The 22,446-nt window shown below is 48.2% G+C and overlaps 1 protein-coding gene across 2 annotated transcripts; it reads right to left on the reverse strand.

Annotated features, from left to right (window-relative positions):
- Positions 1 to 509: 509 nt before the first annotated feature.
- dnaja3a (DnaJ heat shock protein family (Hsp40) member A3a) lies at positions 510 to 16,591 on the reverse strand. 2 transcript variants are annotated; one of them, XM_078558762.1, is made up of 12 exons: positions 16,378 to 16,591; positions 12,390 to 12,520; positions 11,708 to 11,791; positions 11,013 to 11,210; positions 9,536 to 9,688; positions 8,019 to 8,166; positions 7,315 to 7,379; positions 6,666 to 6,794; positions 5,752 to 5,867; positions 4,714 to 4,811; positions 1,470 to 1,595; positions 510 to 890 (listed from the first exon to the last, which is right to left on the reverse strand). In XM_078558762.1, the coding sequence occupies exons 1-11, from the start codon at positions 16,553 to 16,555 to the stop codon at positions 1,480 to 1,482; spliced, it is 1,416 nt and encodes a 471-aa protein (XP_078414888.1). In that variant the 5' UTR covers positions 16,556 to 16,591; the 3' UTR covers positions 510 to 890; positions 1,470 to 1,479. The 2 variants fall into 2 exon arrangements, with proteins under 2 accessions (XP_078414888.1, XP_078414889.1); XM_078558763.1 differs by lacking the exon at positions 1,470 to 1,595 and having other exon boundaries at positions 511 to 890; positions 16,378 to 16,590.
- Between the last annotated feature and the right edge of the window lie 5,855 nt (positions 16,592 to 22,446).

The raw sequence follows: 22,446 nt of genomic DNA on the forward strand, positions 1-22,446 counted from the left end.
TTCGAACACTTTCATTAATGCATCATGCTATCAAAGCCTTTCAGGATGTTTCATAAGATCATCTTTCAGCCATAGGGCAGAGGAGACTGGGCACCAAGTGTGACCCTATGCTGCATCCCAGGGCAACAGCCATTCCTATGTTGGTAGAACTCCCAATGGCCAGGCTGGTGGACTCTAAGCTCACATTCTGTAGGGTAATTACTGAAACCTACCTAATTCACAGCTTTGCATTGTTAAAAGATTAGTGAATAACTATAGACAATTGGACCTAACCTTTACCTATGTGTGTTGGACTATTTTGGGGACAGTAACACTTAAAGAATGATGGATCTGGAGTTAAGTGACTGGTTACCCAAATTCCCCAACTAAGATCCACTAGTGCCTGTATCTGCAAGGAAGACAGTCCAGAGTAAAACAAAGAAACACTCCAAGCAGCTAAAGGAACGTGTAACCAATTGAAGAAAGACCTAGGAAATTCCTTCCAACTTCATAAACAAGTAAACACCAGGAACCATTTGAGTCACTTTAAGATTTATGACAGGATTTATATGGAAGAGACATTCCAATCCTCAGAACAATTATGTTGTCCAAAACATTGATTACATAGTGCAACAGCTGCAATTAAATACTGTATCTGTCACTATATTTACATGGCCATTGACATCACTGTACAGAAGTAATCAAAACTACAAAATAAAATTTAAGGGCTTTCTTATTGAAAAATGAGAGTCTCTAGGTTCTTGCTGTTCAGTTTCAAGGGAAAGAAATTCCTTCAGCGGCCCCCTGCCACTTTGACACAGTGATGGCACAAAATGTGCATCCTTCACAGCGGTGCACCAGTCCACAATCCGGTCACCCAGGCTGGGCTCAGTTTCCACTCGAACGCTTTCCTGAAATCAGAATACAACTAGTGAAACTTCTAAAGCAGGTTTATCAAAGTTGAGACTTGTGCAAGAGCAGATAGATTGAAAGTGAGCACTCGTCCCAGATTCGTATATGACCATTGTGCTTACAGAGAGCATTAAACACCCCACAAAACCAGAAATGCTGTGAAGTGTCTGAATCTTTAGTGAGCATCCACCACTGTACCAATGCAATAATGAGTCTCACAAACTTAAGCCTTGTGGCCTCAAGAAATCAATGGCAACTGATACATAATGACATGGTTTGCACTGTTGACTGATGTACTGAGAATCAGACTGCCTGTACCCATTTCATGCGGGACTCCCAGAGAGAAGTCCACTTTGTATCCATGTTCGGGGCTGTACTCTGCTTAACACCAGTTAGTTAACATTTGGAAACTGCCACAGGAGTGAGCAGGGTAGCCATTCTCACACTGATATTAAAGTGCTGTGACTACAATGTACACCTGCTGCGCAAGGCAACGCAACAGCTTTATGTTGGCCAGATGGACAAACTATGTGCTGTTCAGGTGATAATAATGGGAAAACAAAAAGGAGGTTTCCTACCTCTGACATGTTAACTAAACATTCGCTTTAATTTAGTAAAGAATCCCTCCTTGTCTTCCCCTGGATTTTGCTCAGGCAGGTCTGACTCTTTTCCTCCTGGCTCAGTGGTCGCCTGGGCTTTAGTGCCTATAGATACAAACAGTGAAAGCCCAGGGTCAGAATGAGGAAATGACCACGCCAGCACATGTAATTCAACACAAGCCATTCACGCTCGTTTCAGAGTTTAACAGCAATAGTCCATCAGTAAATAAGGTCAAATCAGAGATAGCAAAAGGTTATAATTAAAAGCGCTTTATCTGAAAGCACAAAGCATTTCTTACAAGAATTAATGGCATAAAAAGAGATAAATGGGTTTGATCTAATAGCCATTACAGAGGTGTGGTTGCATGGTGATCAAGGTTGTGAACTAAATAGTCCAAGATATCCAATATTTTGAAAAGACAGAAAATGGAAAAGCGGGGCAATAAAAGATGACATATGGATAACAGTGAGGAAGAATCTTGGCTCAGAAGAGCAGGTAGTAGAATCAGTGTGGGTGGAAATAAGAAATAACAAGGGTCAGAAAATGCTGGTGGGATTGGTTTTTAGGCTCCCTGCTACTGCTGGACAGTATTTATCAAGAAAGAGCTGATGATACAAAGACTAGGGGACATAGGTTTACAGTTTTGTGCAAGAGATGCAGGGGCGAGGCGAGGAATTTTTTTTACGTAGCGAGTGATAATGACCTGGAACATTCTGCTTAAAAGGATGGTAGAAGCAGTGAGAGTCAATGATTTCAAAAGGAAATTGGATGGGCACTTGAAGGAAATAAACTTGCAGGGCTACGAGGATAGAACTGGGGAATAGGACTGACTGGATTGTTCGACAGAGAACCTGCGCAGACTAAATGGGCCAAATGGTGGCCTTCTGCACCACAAATAAGTCTAGGAGGGTCAAGGATAACAGAGCACTTAGAAAATTATGATTAGGCAGAGTCAATGTGATTTTATGAATACGAAATCGTGTTCACAAACTGTTTTTTGAGGATGTAACTAGCAGACTAGAAAAAAGGGAACCAGTGGATATAGTATATTTGGGTATTCAAAAATACATTTGATAAGGTGCCATATGAAAGGTAGATAAACACCAGATAAAGGTTCATGAGGTTTGGGGTAACATATTAACATGGATAGAGGATTGGTCAAACAGACCAGAAAACAGAGTAGGAATAAATGGGTAATTTTCAAGTTGGCAGTCTGTTGCTAGTGAGGTGGTATAAGGATTAGTGTTAGGGCCTCAGCTATTTACAATCTATATTAATGACTTAGATGAAGGACCAAGTGTAACACATCAAAGTCTGGTTATGATACAAAGCTGGGTGGGTAAAGTAACTTGTGAGAAGGACACAGAATCTGCCAAGAGGTATAGATTAAATGAGTGATCAAGTAAGTAGCACATAAAGTGGAAAATGTGAGGTTATTCACTTTGGTAGGAAGAGGGGAAACAGGAAAAAAAACTTAAATGGTGAGAAACTGTTCAGTGTTGGTGTTCAGAGGGATTTGGGTGTCCCTGTATACAAAACAGAGTATAGGTAAAGTAATTAGGAAGGCAAATGGCATGTTGACCTTTAATGAAAGGGGTTTGGAGTACAAGAGTAAGGAAATCTTGCTGCAACTGAACAGGACTGAGGCCACACCAAGAGTACAGTGTACAGTTTTGGTCTCCTTACCTAAAGAAGAGTATATTTGCCTTAGAAGGGTACAACAAAGGTTCATTAGACTGATTTCTGGAATTAGGGGGTTGTCCTATGAGGAGAGGCTGAGTAGAATGGGCCCTTATTCTATGGTATTTAGAAAGTCGAGAGATAATATCATTAAAATATAAGGTTTTTGAGAGGGTAGGTGCTGAGAGGTTGTTTTCCCTGGCTGAAGAGTATAGAACTAGGAGGCATAGTCTCAGAATAAGAGATCAGCCATTTAGGACTGACATCAGGAGAACATTCTTCACTTCAAAAGGTTATGAATCTTTGGAATTCTCTACCACACAACTGTGGATGCTCAGTATTGAATATATTCAAGACTGAGATTGATAGATTCTTGAAATCTAAGGGAATCAGGTTGGAAAGGGGCTGAGGTTGAAGATCAGCCATGATCTTACTGAATGGCAAAGCAGACTCGAGGCGTCGTATGGCTACTCCTGCTCCTATTTCTAATGCAGTTTGGGAGGGTACATAGGCAAGTGGGTAAAGCAATGCTCATTGCAGCCTGCTCATTCTGATGCAATTACAATACTCCTCTGCTCATTTCTGTTAAATCTATCAGATCTAATAGCTTGGGTGTATAGTTGGCTGATTTCTCTTCCCTACAATCATAGTTTTACCCACCTGAAGATGAGGAGGAGCAAAGATACAGATCATTCATGATCTAACTAAACTGCAGAATAGGCTCCAAGGACTGAATGGCTTCCTTCTTCTCTATGTTCTAACAAACATCAGCCAAGATTCCTCTAGTGAGGGGTAGTTAGAGTAATCGTGGCTTCTCATACTCTCTCCTCTTTAGGGGAGCACTGCACTTTCCTCTGGCACTGTCCCAAGAGCTAAGCACAGCTTCCATTACACAGAAAGGCCCAGAGCAGTTACTGTGAAATCCACATCATGGCTTCAAAATTACCCATCCAACGGACTGTAAGATTAAACAAATTCTAATTTGAAGGCTAGCTAATAAGGAAACCAATTAAAGGACAAATCTGAACTGAGTGAGCAGTAAAAGCCAGGAGAGAGAAACAAAATGGACTGTCACTAAGATGTTCCTGAAGTTCACCCATATGATTCTTCCAGGGTTAACGCTATTCTTGATCACTGATCCCAGTTTGCCATGTGCAAATTGGCTGCTGCATTTCCTGCATTACAACAGTGACTACATTTCAAAAAATATTTTGTTGTTTGTACAAAATTTTGGGACATCCAGAGTTCATGAAAGATGCAGTAAAAATACAAAGCTTTCTTTCATATAGTGCAACAAAACCATTATAACCTTCATAGAACATCTATCCCACTAACCCAGCAAGGGATCACAGAGAAGTCCTTGCTGCTACCTGCTCTCAGTTCCTCCTGATTCCACTAAGGCTCTATCCCACTCCCCAGTGGTGACACAGTCACAACTCTCTTGATCCTGATGCACTTGGTCAACTGTGTGTATTCATGGCATTTAATCAGTAAAAACACACCGGCATGTCTGTTGATGAAACTCATTAACCTGCTTCTCACCTGTAGCTGTATTAACGACTCCATTCACTGTACCCTCCACATCGCTCTCTTCCTCTGCATAAGCCAGCATCAGGGAATTCTGTCTGGTTGACAACCTCCTGCCAAAGCAGAGAATCAGCAGTAATGATTAGTGTTCACAGCTGAGAAGGAACAGACCTTTCCCAAGGGAAATTGCTCCAAAAGAACCTTCACTTTACAACCTCTCTAATCACAAGCAACCTGCTGGAGCAAATGGAATCAACTACAGCAATAATTCAGGCAAGAAACACAAGCTGCTCTACAACACAAAAGAGGCCAATCACCCCCTGAATGTGGTCATTGTCATTCAAGTGTGCCCAGCTGCCAGATTGCATCTAAGGAACCAAAAAAAAAGGGCAAAGATCCCATCCAGATAGGTCCTGGATATCACCCCATGACCATTCTCTACGCTGTAAATAAAGAGCAGGTCCCTGTGCCTTAAACCCAAGGCTTTCGAATCCAACATTTACAAAATAGAAAGGAGTGCAAAAATGGAGCCATCTTAGCAATAACTATAAAAAGTGGTCTTGGGGGTGGTACAGCCTACTGCCAATAATTCAGTCACTTCTTGCGCTAGAAATTTTAAATTAACAAGTTGATTTAAGTAACGTGAATAACATAGCAAAGTGCTTAAAACTTCAAAAGGGTCAGATTTTGAATTAAGCAATTAGTAAAGACACGGAATAATTTTCCCCATGACACATGGGAGGTGATTCCATTTGCTCCAGCAGATTGCTCGTGATTAGAGTTTGGAAAGTTAAGTTCCTTTTGGAGCCATTTCCCTAGGGAAAGGACAGATCACCCACTCATTCTTCAGCCCATCTTTCAATGGGACGGTAACCAGGTACATTCTGTGATAGCAAGTGATCTGTTCCACTCTGTCAAATTACCCACTGTATGGTTATGAAGGTCAAGTTATTCTCCTCCTAGGTAGAGTAGCACGAGATAAAGGATCAGTCAGATTGGACTCCTGATTGACTATGGTTGCATACTCAGCATGAAGCAGGTGGCATTACTCACTTTGGGATCTTCACCTTGATGTGGATGTAATGATCTCCATATCCGTAACTGTTGACTTTTGGGATACCTTTACCAGCAAGCCGAATCCTCTGATCAACCTGAATTCCAGCCGGAATCTGCGGACAAAGGGAGCAGAAATGGCTAAAGGTAGCAGAGGATGTATGTTATAAGTTGTCACTACTGAGATCAGAAACTCCCAGTGCGAAAGTAAAGCATGCGCTCAAATCGTCACAATCCGACTGGATGATGGGAAACAAGATTCATCGGTCACCAAAAGAAATAACAAATCTGAGGGATAAAAGCTAAAGTCCAGGTCCAGTGAATGGTTCCAGTACAGATGCCCGCTTAACTACTGCCCAGCAATAAACATACAGGTGCTGCCCACACCAGGATAGTCCACATCACTACACCGACAAGCAAGCCAATAAGACAGCCCCATTACTGATGGGCAAACCGACCTTACAGCCCCAGTACTGACTGGCCAGCATGGTTGGAGTGCCCCAGCACCGACTAGTTTGAAAGATATTCAGTCTGAGAGACAAGCACGTGCTCACACATTGGGTTGCTAGTTCTCCGAATTGGCCTAGAGTCTGCGGGAATTAAAGATTAATCACCAAGGCACTGCTGCAAGCAACATAGGGAGGAAAAAAAAAATCACAGGAGTACTGGAAAACCGTTTTCATTCTCCTTGAACATTTTTTTCTTAGAGAAATGTTAGAAATGGGAAAAGGCTGTTGACCAGGTGGGGCGGTGGGAGGTTATTACTCCACAGAAATAAGTCCATCTGTGAAGAAAGCACAGGTTTCCAAGAAAGCGCAGAAAAAGTTGCCAGTGAAGGGCAACAAGAGGAGGAAAAGATCCAGAACTGGCAACGGCTGCCGTTGCTTTGCTGATGGTAGCCCAGTGACACTCACCGTGATATTGATGGTTTCGTGCAGTCCTGGAGCCCGTGCGGTGCCTCCCAGAACTGCCTGGGCTATGGATATATACAGGTCAGAGTGAATGTCAGCTCCCTCCCTTCGAAAAGTCGAGCTCCTTTGGACCTAAACAATTTTTAAAATAAATGTTTTCAAGCAAAGCTGAAGCAGCTAGAATCCAAAATGCCTTCCCAACATCTCCCTCCCACCCAAACTCCACTTAAACTGCAACTACCTCTACCCTGACCAACGTGTAAGACAACCTGTGCAGCATTGCCGATTACCTTTCAGACCCAATGTGCTTAATGGGACTGGTGGTAACATTTTGCACTCTGCCCTCCCCACCTAAAGAAATGAGATGGGTCGACACCCCACTTTACACCTCATACTTCTGGATATATGTTACCAATGGAGAAATTTAACCAATGTCATTCTCCAGTTTAGGAAGATTGGCAGGAGCCAGAGATGGAAGTAATTATTTTCCACCCCTCAAAACACTGTGCCAGATCAGATCTTCTCTCAATAAGGTTTTTTTTAAAAAAGCTCAACATTAATCAAAGCTACCAAGTCAGTCTAATAGTTACACTTTTTAATTATCCAAGATGGGTAACATTCCTCCTCAATATGCTTGGTTCATGTGCCTTACCCTGAAGGTAATGAAGATCTCCTTGCGTCCCACTGGCATCCGTACAGTTTGTCCGTCCTCCACACCTGTAACACATGCACATACTGCATTAGGTAAAGCACAGGCACAGCCATCACAACCAGCAGCCAAACTCTCTCCAAGCTAAAACTGAGGACAAATGGATTGTGATAAAGCTCCACAGATCGAAAATGCCCAGCTTCAACTCCTGCCCACCGATGGCAAATGAATGCAGAATCTGGTTCAGCTGCAACATCTTCACCATGGAACAGACTGAGCAAGACAACAGAATGAGGAACAGGAAGAGGCCATTCAGCCCCTCAGATCTGCTCCACCATTCAATTAAATCATGGCTGATTAAAACTTCAACACCATTTACCCATGCTCCATGTCCTTTGATATCCTCACCCAGCAAGAAACTTTAGGAAGGCTACTGGTAACAAAATAATCTCACCCAAGTATGCCAGTGGCTTCAGGAGCTGAGTGGAGTCAATCAGAAATCACTGAATGGATGGGAAGGGCCAAGACAGGTTTAATAATGGAATGGACAGATCCCATCCTATTAGTTCCAAACTTTCACTACAGCACAGTAGTTGGTAGCCTAGAGCTTGGATATGCAGCACCCCTTGCTTCCAGAGTATAAGGGAGAGCTTTACCAAACTGTCATCATCTCTCCCCCAAAGCAATAACCTGCTTGGTGAACTTACCAGCCGGAACCGGCACCATCACTGTCCTCTTCTGTTTGCTCTGCCCACTACCTCGGCACACGATACAGGGTGTTGTCATCACTGATCCCCGTCCGCTACATCGCCGACATGTGGAGCGCATTACAAACGGACCGGTGTTCAAGGTTTCCTGCAAGAGGAGAAGTACAGGGTAACATGTTGCTGACTACAGCAGTGCTGCTGGAATGAAAGCCAAAAATCAAGCTAGTTTACCCCCTTGGGGTTATTCAGTAATTGGTCTTCAGCCAGTAGCTGTTCTCCATAACGGTGCAGTTATTCAACACCTAAGCTGGAAAACTTGACAAGTGACCAAATAACTGGGAGGAGGCCAAGGTTCAGAAAAATTGGATTATCTTTGACAGAATTGCCTGAAGTCTCTTTGGAATCAAGAGCCAATAGTATTTGGTATGGGCAGACTGAACATTGGAACAGGAGGAAGCCATTGAGCCCCTCATATTGGCTCCAACGTCCCATTAGATATTGGTTGATCTGTACCTTAACTCCATTTACCCGCTTCTACTTCATATCCATTCATACCCCTACCCAACAAAATCTATCAATCTCAGTCTTGAAAGCTCCTATTGACCCCAGCATCAACAGTCTTTTGGAAGGAGAAAGTTCCAGGTTTCCACTGTGTATGTAGATGACGTGCATGTTGACTTCCCTCCTAAACCACCTAGCTCTAACATCAAGATTACGTCCATTATTCAAGATTACCCCACCAGAGGAAATCGTTTCACTGTATCTACCACATTTGAGTCCATAACATTTTAAACACCATGAACAGTTCATTCTTTAATCCACTAAACTCAATGAAATACAAGTCAAGCTTGTTCAACCTGTCCTCTTAATGTAACTTTCTAGGTCATGGTATCATTCTGATGGGTATCTTAGGTTCACAATTTATCTAGCAGGAAAATCCCTCGATCCCTGTACACTTTTCAGGGGGTGGGTTTAAGAAATATCTTGCATCCTGTACCCATACACGAGAAGACCCTTTACTCCAAAGACAAATGCCACTGCACTGTTACAATATCCTGTACCCTGTACCCGGATATTGGACTTGTTGCTTTTACATATATTCATACAGAACTGCAAACAAAATCAAATGCCTTTGATGGCTCCTACAGCTGAACCCCAGCAAAAGACAATGCCTTCATAAGAGGGAGGGAATAAAAAACAACAAAACTCACAGGATGATACGGTACAGAAGGATGTCCTTCAGCCCACTGTGTCTGTGCCAGATAATTGGTAGATCTATGCAATTAGCCCCATTCCCTCGCTTGTTCCCCAGAGCTCTAAACATTTTTTCCTATAATGCAACTTATCAAAGTAGAATGTTAAGCATTGATCCAGACAAACCTGACAGAACCAAGAGCATTTAACAGTTATAGATCCCAGGCCTCAATTAGAAATTGGCAGCACAGGTACAATGGGCTGAATGGCCTCCGTCTGTGCTATATCATCCCATGATTCTATGACTGAGCATCCATACTCACCATGCCAGTTCCATTGCAGTAATGGCAGTGCTGGACTTTAGTTCCTGGTTCGTTTCCTTTACCATCGCATCTCTGGCATGTGTCCTCCAGATTCACCGTAATTTCCTTGTTGACTCCCTTTGCAGCCTGTGTGAAGGTCAGCTCCATGATGTACTGTAGGGGAATGGCAGATATTACATACCATTGCATTGTTTATTGAGAAATACAAAGGAACATCGCTGCATAAAGCCAATGCACAAAGAGACGATTTCTGAGCTTGACTCTTTAAAGCATCTAAATCTCTTCCAAGCTCTTGTCTGAAACCAAATTTTTGTCACTGCTAGGAAACAGAAAATGCTTCTTTGTTTTTGGCATTGGTTTGATGGCTATCCCTTTAAATCCAATCTAATAGGTGAGTGGTTTAAGAGCCAGAATCTTGAACCAAGCTTAATTTATTACTAACACTCCAGTTTCACATGGCAATCTGAAAAGCTTGAAGGAGGTTCCAAATTGCAAACATGGTCTGTGAGATTTGTTCCATTGTATGAATGATAAGCAAGTTATTTTCAAATGTGATTAAGAGTAACCGCTTTAAGGGATATTTAAGGAACGGGAGGTGTTCAGATCTTGGACCCAGCACAGTATTATAAAATAGTATCAGCTCCTGCAGAGGTAAGTCAGCCTATGCTTGAAGGGTCATGAGGACTCGAAACGTCAACTCTTTTCTTCTCCGCCGATGCTGCCAGACCTGCTGAGTTTTTCCAGGTAATTCTGTTTTTGTTTTGGATTTCCAGCATCCGCAGTAGTTTTTTGTTTTTATGCTTGGTAGTGATCTAATAACTTTCAAAATATTTTGAACTACCCAGGGAGTTTTGGTTATTTGTGGCCAACTCTTTCACTGCTGAACTGCCACTTGCCAAAGAGTAACCAAAAAACCAGGGCATTCAGACTATCAGCAGCAGGAGGGTGGAAACACAAGAGACATTGCCTAACCATTCTAACCATCGTGCTGCTATTGGCAGCCTGGTGGGTTAAAAATCTGTTGACCTTGCACAGCAACTTGAAGGCACATGGTGTGGGGTGCAAACTGAGAATAAAAATTCAAAGTGTTTCTGAGTATTTAAGGTCGAGATGGACAGATGTTTGATTTCTCAGGGAACCAGGGGATATGGAGAACAGGTGGGAAAGTAGAGTTAAGGCATAAGATCAGCTGTGATCATATTGAATGACAGAGCAGGTTTGAGGGGCTGTATGGTCTACTCCTGCTCCTATCATGTTCATAAGTAAATTGAAGTGAGAATCCATTCTTCAGGGACTCACTCTGCTCCTGCTCTGGATTTAACCTGGAGGTTCCACGTGCTCATGTAACCACAAAGCAGTCCTTATATGGGGAGAAAGTTTCAGCATATAGGTGAATGGTGAAGAGAGTGAGGAATTGTCCTTCCTATTAGTGGCAACATCACTGTTCCCCGGATAATAGAATGATTAGCTCACTCACCTCCTGGTGTTGGTCAAATATAGTGTTAAAATCTCTGAATCCAGACCCGGTAAACTCCCCAAAGATGCGTTTGAAGAGCTCCTCTGGATCCACTGAAGGGCCCGACTGCCAGTATTGCTGGCTCCTCGACCCTCCTGTATCAAACCCTGTGGTCCCATACGTGTCATACTGTTTCCTCTTCATTTCATCACTCAACACCTGCAACCCACAATGAACATTAACCAGAGCCACAAAACCCATTATCATAATAGTTAATAAGCAAACTCAAGAAGCGAGACCCTAAGGAATCCTGTACTGCTATAGGTGATCAGACACAATGATTGTCTGTTACACACAATTTTCACTCTTCCTACCTAAGCTTTAATATACCCACTCCACTTTTCTCCTTCAGGCAGGGGGTGGAAACACAGAGACATTGCCTAACCATTCTAACCACCGTGCTGCTATTGGCACAGGAACAGAAGACTGGCCCCTTTTCGTACAACCCCCAACAGCTCACAGGCACCCACAGCTCTTGACCCCTCTCTTTCCCCACAACTCCACAGATTGGAGATGTCGTGATTGTGCTGACATCTGCTTTCCACCCCCGACATGATCAGTCACTCAGCAGCCCAGAAACTCTCCCATCTGCGCCAGAGAGATAGTTTTATTGGTGCCAATACTGTCAGGGGCTGTCATCAGACGACATTCAATACCTCATAAGCTTCTGCCACCTGGGAAAATTTCTCCTTTGCCTTTGGATCATCCTTGTTTGTGTCTGGGTGGTATTTCTTCGCAAGCTGTACATGCAAGAAGACAAGGTTTGATTAAAAGTTACAAGCAGTTACATTGAGCCCAGTCTCTCCTCGATAGGCTTCACTGGGACAAATTATTCACTGATTTGAATGTGTTTGCAGCAATTTTCGCAATTTAATCCTTTTTCATTTTCTTTTGTTTCAATTCTCCAGGATACATCGTACAGCAACTACTGTAGACTTGTTATTTTAAAAAGTTCATTTGACACAGTAGCACCAGGTTTCAATGATGCTCTCCACAGTGCAACAACCAGCTAACTCTTTACTCAGATTATAAATAAAAAGTGGACACTTGGAATTCCTGACTCTATGAAACTATGGAATGGCAAAATTATCTCCTCCACAAAAGGAGGGAAGAGAAAAGTATAAAGGAAAAAGTAAATTAAATTTAACAAACAGATTCCCATCACACAGCTCGATTTGATGGCCAGGATGTGGAAGTTGAAAAGATTATTCTGGCTGATGGTTTCGCGCAACTAAAAAGGTGATACATTTGTCATTCTCACTAACTGTTTGATCAAATAAATGACTCTAAATTGAAGTTAACTTTAAGTCTGGTTTAAATGACATGTTCTTCTCATACCTGGTAATAGGCCTTCTTTATCTCCCTCTGTGTTGAGCTCCGTGGGATCCCCAGCACTTCATAATAATCAGACTTGTCTAAACTAGATGATGTGTGAAATGCAGCAACACTCAAAGGATATGGTACAGAGCCTTGAGGCAGATGGGGGAAAAAGAACAATTAGGAAAAGCACCAGAATCTACTGCAGAAAAAGTATAAGAAGCCATTTTATTCCCATGCATCAAGGAGTCTTACTCCACTTGCTGACCGCTGGCAGCAGTTACATCAAGTGGCCAATCCTCTGAAGGGAGTACCAGTGATACTCTTGGGTTCATCACAACCAAGTCCAATCATTCCCTTACCATGCCCCCTCTCCGAACAGGCTCCATGGGTAGTGTCTTGCAGTGCTGGCCCAACCTGTGGGGGTGTGGTTGGGTGTGGGGGTGAGCACAGCCTGGGAAGGCGAGGGCGCTGACCATACCCAGCCCCCGAAACTGGGAGGGGGGGTGCCCTGAGCATGTGCGGCCTGGGGAGAGGAGGTATTGCCCATGCGCGGCCCGGGGAGAGGGGGTATTGCCCATGAGCGGCCCGGGGAGAGGGGGTATTGCCCATGCGTGGCCCGGGGAGAGGGGGTATTGCCCATGTGCGGCCTGGGGAGATGAGGTATTGCCCATGCGCGGCCTGGGGAGAGGAGGTATTGCCCATGCGCGGCCCGGGGAGAGGAGGTATTGCCCATGCGCGGCCCGGGGTGGCAATGTCTCAACATCGCAATCCCCACCCTACCCTCCACTGGCTCCACGCCTATCCCCACACCCCCATCACCCACCACTCCCCCCATACCCCCGATCCCCCCACCACTCCCCCCATACCCCCGAACCCCCCCGCCCCCACCACCCCACAATATTTCCGACCCCCGCACCACTCCCCCCATACCCCCGAACCCCCCCACCAACCCCCCATATCCCCGACACCCCCACCACCTCCCCATACCCCTGACCCCCCCCGCCACCTCCCCATACACCCGGCCCCCCCACCACCTCCCCATACCCCCGATCCCCCGCCACCACCCGCATACCCCCGACCCCACTCCACAATATTCCCGACCCCACACCACAATATTCCCGACCCCACCACTCCCCCCATACCCACCCCACCCATACCCCCGACCCCCACCACCTCCCCATACCCCCGACCACCCCCCCCACCACCTCCCCATAACCCCGACCCCCCCCACCACCTCTCCATACCCCCGACCACCTCTCCATACCCCCGACCCCCCCCCACCACCTCCCCAATCCCCTGACTCCCCCCCACCACCTCCCCATACCCCCGACCCCCCCCAACCACCCCCATACCCCCGACCCCTCACAACCACCCCCATACCCCCGACCCCCCCACCACCCCTGACCCCCCCACCACCCCGACCCCCTCCAACCACCCCCCATATCCCCAACCACTCCCCATGCCCCCGACCCCCCCCCAACCACCCCCCATACCCCCGACCCCCCCAACCACCCCCATGCCCCCGACCTCCCCAACCACCCCCCATACCCCCGACCCCCCCAACCACCCCCCATACCCCCCAACCACCCCCCATACCCCCGACCCCCCCAACCACCCCCCATGCACCCGACCCCCCACAAACCTCCCCCTATACCCGAGCCCCCCCAACCACCCCCCATGCCCCCAACCCCCCCAACCACCCCCCATGCCCCCGACCCCCCCCAACCACCCCCCATGCCCCCGACCCCCCCAACCACCCCCCATGCCCCCGACCCCCCCAACCACCCCCCATGCCCCCGACCCCCCCAACCACCCCCATGCCCCCGACACCCGACCCCCCCCCCATACCCCCGACCCCCCCCAACCACCCCCAATACCCCCGACCCCCCCCATGCCCCCGACCCCCCCAACCACCCCTCATGCCCCCAACCACCCCCATGCCCCCGACACCCCCCCATACCCACGACCCCCCCCAACCACCCCCATACCCCCGACCCCCCCCCAACCACCCCCATACCCCCCGACCCCCCCCCATACCCCCCAACCACCCCCATGCCCCCGACATCCGACCCCCCCCCATACCCCCGACCCCCCCCCAACCACCCCCAATACCCCCGACCCCCCCCATGCCCCCGACCCCCCCCAACCACCCCTCATGCCCCCGACCCCCCCTCATGCCCCCGACCCCCCCATTCCCCCGACCCCCCCAACCACCCCCCCATACCCCCGACCCCCCCCAATACCCCCGACACCCCCAACCACCCCCCATACCCCCGACCCCCCCCATACCCCTGACCCCCCCCATACCCCCGACCCCCCAACCACCCCTCATGCCCCCGACCCCCCCCAACCACCCCTCATGCCCCCGACCCCCTCCAACCACCCCCCATACCCCCGACCCCCCCCCAACCACCCCCCCATGCCCCCGACCCCCCTCCAACCACCCCCCATGCCCCCGACCCCCCAACCACCCCCCATGCCCCCGACCCCCCCAACCACCCCCCATGCCCCCGACCCCCCCCAACCACCCCCCACGCCCCCGACCCCCCCAACCACCCCTCATGCCCCCGACCCCCCCAACCACCCCTCATGCCCCCCGACCCCCCCAAGTCCCCGACCCCCCCCAACCACCCCCCATGCCCCCGACCCCCCCCAATGCCCCCGACCCCCCCCAACCACCCCCCATGCCCCCGACCCCCCCCAACCACCCCCCATGCCCCCGACCCCCCCCAACCACCCCCCCATGCCCCCGACCCCCTCCAACCACCCCCCATGCCCCCGACACCCCCAACCACCCCCCATGCCCCCGACCCCCTCCAACCACCCCCCATGCCCCCGACCCCCTCCAACCACCCCCCATGCCCCCGACCCCCCCCGACCACCCCAACCACCCCCCATGCCCCCGACCCCCCCCAACCACCCCCCATGCCCCCGACCCCCCCCAACCACCCGACCCCCCCCAACCACCCGACCCCCCCCAACCACCCCCATGCCCCCGACCCCCCCAACCACCCCTCATGCCCCCGACCCCCCCAACCACCCCCCATGTCCCCGACCCCCCCCAACCACCCCCCATGCCCCCGACCCCCCCCAACCACCCCCCATGCCCCCGACCCCCCCCAACCACCCCCCATGCCCCCGACCCCCCCCAACCACCCCCCATGCCGACACCCCCCAACCACCCCCCATGCCCCCCGACCCCCTCCAACCACCCCCCATGCCCCCGACCCCCCCCAACCACCCCCATACCCCCGACCCCCCAACCACCCCCCATACCCCCGACCCCCCCACCACCCCCCATACCCCCGACCCCCCCACCACCCCCCATACCCCCGACCCCCCCACCACCCCCCATACCCCCGACCCCCCCACCACCCCCCATACCCCCGACCCCCCCACCACCCCCCATACCCCCGACCCCCCCAATACCCCCGACCCCCCCACCACCCCCCATACCCCCGACCCCCCCAATACCCCCGACACCCCCCATACCCCCGACCCTCCCCAACCACCCCCGACCCCCCCCATACCCCCGACCCCCCCACCACCCCCCATACCCCCGACCCCCCCAATACCCCCGACACCCCCCATACCCCCGACCCTCCCCAACCACCCCCAACCACCCCCCATGTCCCCGACCCCCCCCAACCACCCCCCATGCCCCCGACCCCCCCCAACCACCCCCCATACCCCCGACCCCCCCCCAACCACCCCCCATACCCCCCCCCAACCACCCCCCATACCCCCCCCAACCACCCCCCATACCCCCCCCCAACCACCCCCCATACCCCCCCCCAACCACCCCCCATACCCCCCCCCAACCACCCCCCATACCCCCCCCCAACCACCCCCCATACCCCCCCCAACCACCCCCCATACCCCCCCCCAACCACCCCCCATACCCCCCCCCCCAACCACCCCCCATACCCCCCCCCCAACCACCCCCCATACCCCCGACCGCCCCACCACCCGCCTAACCCCCCAAACCCCTTCCCCCACCCCTTACCGGGCAGTCGTAGCCTCAGGCCCAGACTGAAGCCCAGACCTCGGGCAGACAACAGTCCAGAGCCCTTCCAAAAGGCGGTACATAGGCCTCGGCTGCCAAGTATCCCCACTGTCCCGGCCCAGGCTGCCCGGCTCCAGGTCACCGACACCAGGCGCGAACAGCACCGAACAGCCGCCATTTTAGCGCCTGCGCAGATCGATCCTCCCCACCGTCACTACCCATGCGCATAGCCGGATCCGTGACCATACGCTACGCCTGCGCAACAAGCCCAGTTACTTAGCAGCCAGAAATTTGGCTTAAGCTCCTTCAGCCCCGCTTTAGGCTCACGCTCCCAGCTTGCGTTCCAGTACTGAGAGTGCTGCAGTATTAGAGGAGCCGCCTTCCAAATGAAACATTAAGGATATGTGCTAAAAGAAGTGCACATTATATTGTGTAATATGGCTCACATGATGTAATACAATGTGCACCTGCAAGTTACTAGATGATTTTGTGCACACTTAATAATCATTGCAATGGAGTGGGTGAGATTAAATTACACTATTTGATATTATTTACTGGTTTGCAGTTTTTGGAATGGCCATATAGATGCACAAATTTGTAAAACTGTCACATAAATTGAAGGAGGAATATGAAATTTTGGGAAAGACTGCGACTGCCTAGTATATTGGCCCTGGCAGAACTGATAGATTCAGACCTTATAGGGATTGCAATTATTAATCAGCAGGAGCTCTTCCTTCGGCCTTGGAGAATCTTCAGTGCTTTCATGGATGAAATGATGAAGCAGTAGTTGCTGTTCCAACATTTGTGCAAAGGGCTTTGGAAACTGCAAAACAGTAGAGTCAACAGGCAGCTTCCAGGAGAAGTCTCATTGTGAATGGAGTTTTGCTCATCAACATTGTGCCTGCTGCTACAAAGGCTCACTGACAGGTAGGTCTCACTTGTTACTGAGACCACTTTCAAGGCAGATTTTATTTATTGGTGGGCAAAGTCATCTGCAAGGGGCAACCAGCAGCTGGGGCATGGCAGAGACCTTTCCACTGTATCACTGTTGCCTCAGTCAAAAGATTCAAATCCCACTCCAGAAACCTGAGCTCAATCCAGCCTGGCACTGAGTGAGTGTTATACAATCAGAGGTACCTTCCAGAATGCTGGGAGTTGAATTCTGCCTGACTACACATTTTACTATGTTAACAGTGATATATAAATGCAAATAATCATTAACACAGCCTGAACAGACCTTCACAGGCAAGACTAAAAACTGCAATGTGAATATGGTGTTATGTGGTGTCTGTGCTCCCAGGCCCCACTAATTCACTCCCAGACTCCATTCATCCATTCACAGGCTCCACCCATTTATAGGTTCCTCCTAGTCACAGAATTGCTGCAGTGCAGGAGGAGGCCATTCAGCCCATCGTGTCTGCAAATTCTCCAAATGAGCATTTCTCCAATCTAACTTCATAACAAGTTTCTCATCCCTGGGACCATATTTGTAAACCTCTTCTGCACTCTCTTCAATGAATTCACATCCTTCCTAAAGTATGGCTCCCAGAACTGTACACAATACTCCAGCTAAGGTCTAAAATGTTTCTGATACAAGTTCAGCATAATCTCTTTGCTCTTGTACTCATGTTCCCCTGTTAATAAAGCCTAGGATATTGTATGCTTTATTAACTGTTCTCTCCACCTGTCCTGCCACCTTTAATGATTTATGCACATATCCCGAATAATTGTTTCTAGAAGCTTCCCCACCACTGAAGGTAAACTGACTGGTCTGGAGGTGATGACGTAGTGGTATTGTCACTGGACTAGTGATCCAGGGTAATGCTCTGGGGGACCGTAGTTTGAATCCCACTACGGCAGATGTTGGAATTTGAATTCAATACAAATCTGGAATTAAAAGTCTAATGTGACCATGAAACCGTAATTGATTGATGTAAAAGCCCATTAGGTTCACTAATGTCCTTTAGGGAAGGAAATCTGCCATCCTGACCTGGTATGGCCTACATGTGACTCCAGACCCACAACAAAAATGTGGGTGACTGTTAAATGCCCCTGAACAAGGGCAACTAGGGATGGGCAATAAATGCTGGCCCAGCCAGCAAAGCCCACATCCCATGAATGAATAAAAAAAAAATTGCTGGGATTATCCTTACAATCTTTTTTGAACATGTTTGCAATTCTCCAGTCCTCTAGCGCCTCCCTTGAATCTAGGGAGGAGTAAAAGATTATGACCCCCAGTGCCCCTGTGAGTTCCCACTCACTTCCTTCAATATTCTTGGATACATCTCATCCAGTTTCGGTGCCTTGTCAACATTAATTACCAACAGTTCATCCAATACCTCCCCCTTATCAATTTTGAACCCTTCTAGTGACAGAGTTTCCTCCTCTGTCACCACGGCCTAGGTAGCATCTGCTTGGCAAAGACAGATGAAAAGTATTCATTTAACACCTCAGTCATGCCCCCTACCTCCATGTTTAAATCCCCTTTTTGGTCCCTAATCCACCCTACTCCTCCTTTTACCACTCTTACTATTTATGTGCCTATAGAAGACTTTGGGATTCCCCCTTATATTGACTGCCAGTCTTTTCTCAATCCCTCGCCGCTTCTCTTATTTATTGCTTTGCCTCTCCTCTGAACCTTCTGTATTCAGCTTGGTTCTCAATTGTATTTTCTACCTGACCTGTCATAAGCACACTTTTTCTTTTTCATAATTTCTATCTCCTTTTTTCATCCAGTGAGTTCTGGATTTGTTTGTCCTACCTTTCCCTTTTGAGGGAATATACCTTGACTGTGCCCAAACCATTTCTTCTTGAAAGGTAGCCCATTGTTCAGCCACACTTTTTTTACCACCAGCCTTTGGTTCCAGTCTATCCAGCACAGCTCTGTTCTTGCCCCATTGAAGTCTGCTCTCCCCCAGTTAATTATTCTTACTCTGGATTGCCTATTGTCCTTTTCTACAGCACCCTAAACCTTATGATACAATGATCACTGTCTCCTAAATGTTCCCCCACTGACACTATTTATTTGGCCCACTTCATTTCCAAGAACCAAGTCTAGCAGTATCTTCTTTCTTGTTGGACTGGACACATGCTGCTGTAGAAAATTCTCCTGAACACTCTAGGAACTCTTGTCCCTCTCTGCTCTTTACACTACCACTATCCCAGTCTGTATTCAGGTAATTAAAGTTATGACTACTCTATAATGTTTGCACCTGTCTAATTTCCCTGCAGATTTGTTCCTCTACATCCTTCCCTCTAGTTGGTGGCCTATAGAATACACCGAGCAACGTAGTCACACCCTTTTTGTTTCTTAACTCTAGCCAAATTGATTCTGTCCTTGAACCCTCAGAGGCATCCTCTTTCTCCTGCACTGCAATGCTCTCCTTAACCAATACCGCCACCTCTCCTTCTTTTCTTCCTTCCCTATTTTTCCTGGAAACCTTGTACTCAGGAATATTTAACACCCACTCCTGCCCTTCCTTCAGCCAGGTCTCTGTTATTGCCACAAAATCAAATTCCACATGGCAATCTGCATCTATAACTCCCCAATCTTATTTACTATATTTCGTGCATTCATACATGCAGTATAACATGCAGTATTCTCCCTTACTCCTATTAACTTACTATTCTATGTTAGTGCTATCTGTCTCTTCTGGTATTTTGTGCACCTTGGTATTACTCTAATATTCTCTCCTGGTTCCCACACCCCTGCCGAATTAGTTTAAAGCCCCTCCCAACAGCACTAGCAAAACGCCCCACAAGGAACTCAATCTCAGCTCTGTTCAGGTGCAACCCACCCAGCTTATACAGGTGTCATCTCCCCCAGAGCCTATCCCAGTGTCCCAGGAATCTAAAGCCCTCCCTCCTGCACCATCTTTTCAGCCACGCTTTCATCTGCCTTAACCTCCTATTTCTGTACTCATTGGGAGTAATCCAGAGATTACTAACTACTTTTGGGGTCCTGCTTGCTAATTTTCTACCTAGCTCTCTAAATTCTGTATGTAGAACCACATCCCCAAGTCATTGGTACCAACATGGACCACGACATTTGGCTGTTCACCCTCCCCAGAAGAATGTCCTGCAGCCGCTCAGTGACATCCTTAACCCTAGCGCCAGGGAGGCAACATACCATTCTGGAGTCATGCCTACGGCCTCAGAAACACCTGTCTATTCCCCTAACGAATCCCCTATCACTGTTGTTCTTCCTTTCTTCTTCCTCCCCACCTGTACAGCTGAGCCACTCATGGTGCCACAAACTTGGCTCTGACTGCACTTCCTTGAGGAACCAACGCTCCTCGCTAGTGTGCAAAACAGGAAACCAATTAGTAAGCAGGACTCCAGGGGACTCTTGCACTACTTACCTGTTCTCTTGGATTACATGGCAGTAACCCATTCCTTTTCTGCCTCCATGCTCCTACCTTGCAGTGTGACTGCCCTTCTGAACATGCTATTCACATAGCTCTCAGCCTCCCAGATGTGTCAGTGATTCCAGCCACCACTCGAGCTCTGAAACCCAGAGCTCAAGTTTCTGCAACTGGCAGCACTTCCTGCATATGCAGTCATCTGGGTCACCAGTAGTGTCCACAACTTCCCACATATTACAGGGCACACATTCCACATGACCGAGATGTCCTGCCATATCTTAACTTTACTTGCCTTACTTTAACTTTATTTTACTTTGGTTTACTTACATTATGCTACTGGCCCTGACTTCCCCTTGTTCCTAGTGTTTCATACTCAAACCCAAGTAGCTACTTCTTTAAAAATAATATGCTTTTCTAATTTACAGCTAGTTAAAGACACTCCCTAACAGCAGTTTCTTACCATCCAATGAACTTATGGTTTTCCCATGATGTCACTGTTCATTTTTTTTTTTCAAACTCAACTCCAAAGGTGAAGTTTACACCCAGGTCTGTTTCTGCTCAGCTGCTCCTGACTTAGAACAGTTCAGTTGCATAACACACCTATTTCCCCAGCACTCCCATGTGAGCCTTATTCACTTAGTCTCCTCACACACCCCTTACTGACTATGCAGTTTGAAAAGCCTGTCTCTTTTATAGACCCTCTGATGAGTCACAAGCTAGTTTAGCATCATGCTACAGTAATTAACACCACTTGAACCAATTGCTTTCAGATGATTGACAGATAACTGCCACTCCAGGCAATTCTCTACTTAACAAGCTAGCCTAATTTACTTATGTCAGATCTTGATTCTTAATCTATAATTAAACCTGAAAAGGGCTTATCTGAATTTACCAAGTGAGCCTAACTCACTACTCACTCGGTCTCTGTCTCACTCTGGTATAGTCGCCTGGCTGCTCGCGCACCCCTTACTAACTGTCATTCTCAGGTCCTGCCCAATCTTACATTCTCCCATTCCTAGTCCCCTCTTATTCACCCTCATGCTCCTCCCATTTACCCCCAGCCCCCAACAATTTTCCTAGGGGCTTCAAAGTAACTGCTCCTTTTGGCTTCATTGCCTGTGGTAGGTTGAGCTACGCGGTACCTGCCTCCCCAGCTGGGCCTATGCCTATTGGAGTTTAGAGAATGAGAGGTGGTCTAATTGAAACATACAAGATCCTGAGGGGAATTGATGGGATAGATACTGGGAGGATGTTTCCTCTTGTGGTGGAGTCTAGAACTAAGGGACACAGTTTAAGGATAAGACAGAATTGTTAATCTGTTGAATTCTCTTCCCCATAAAACTGTGGAAACTGGGTCATTGAATTTATTCAAGGCTGAGTTAGTTAAATTTTTGACAGACCAAGGAATCAAGGGTTCTGGGAGTAAAAGCAAAAAACTGCGGATGCTGGAAATCCAAAACAAAAATACCTGGAAAAACTCAGCAGGTCTGGCAGCATCTGTGGAGAGGAACACAGTTAATGTTTCGAGTCCATATGACTCTTCAACAGAACTAAGGAAAAATGGAAAAGAGGTGAAATATAAGCTGGTTCAAGGGGGGGGAGGGGGGGACAGGTACAGTTGGATAGAGGGCAAGTGATAGGTGGAGATTGCCAAAAGATGTCATAGACAAAAGGACAAAGAGGTGTTGAAGCTGGTGATATTATC

The sequence above is a fragment of the Cetorhinus maximus genome, chromosome 15 (assembly GCF_964194155.1).
Source record: "Cetorhinus maximus chromosome 15, sCetMax3.hap1.1, whole genome shotgun sequence".
NCBI classification, from domain to species: Eukaryota; Metazoa; Chordata; class Chondrichthyes; order Lamniformes; family Cetorhinidae; genus Cetorhinus; species Cetorhinus maximus.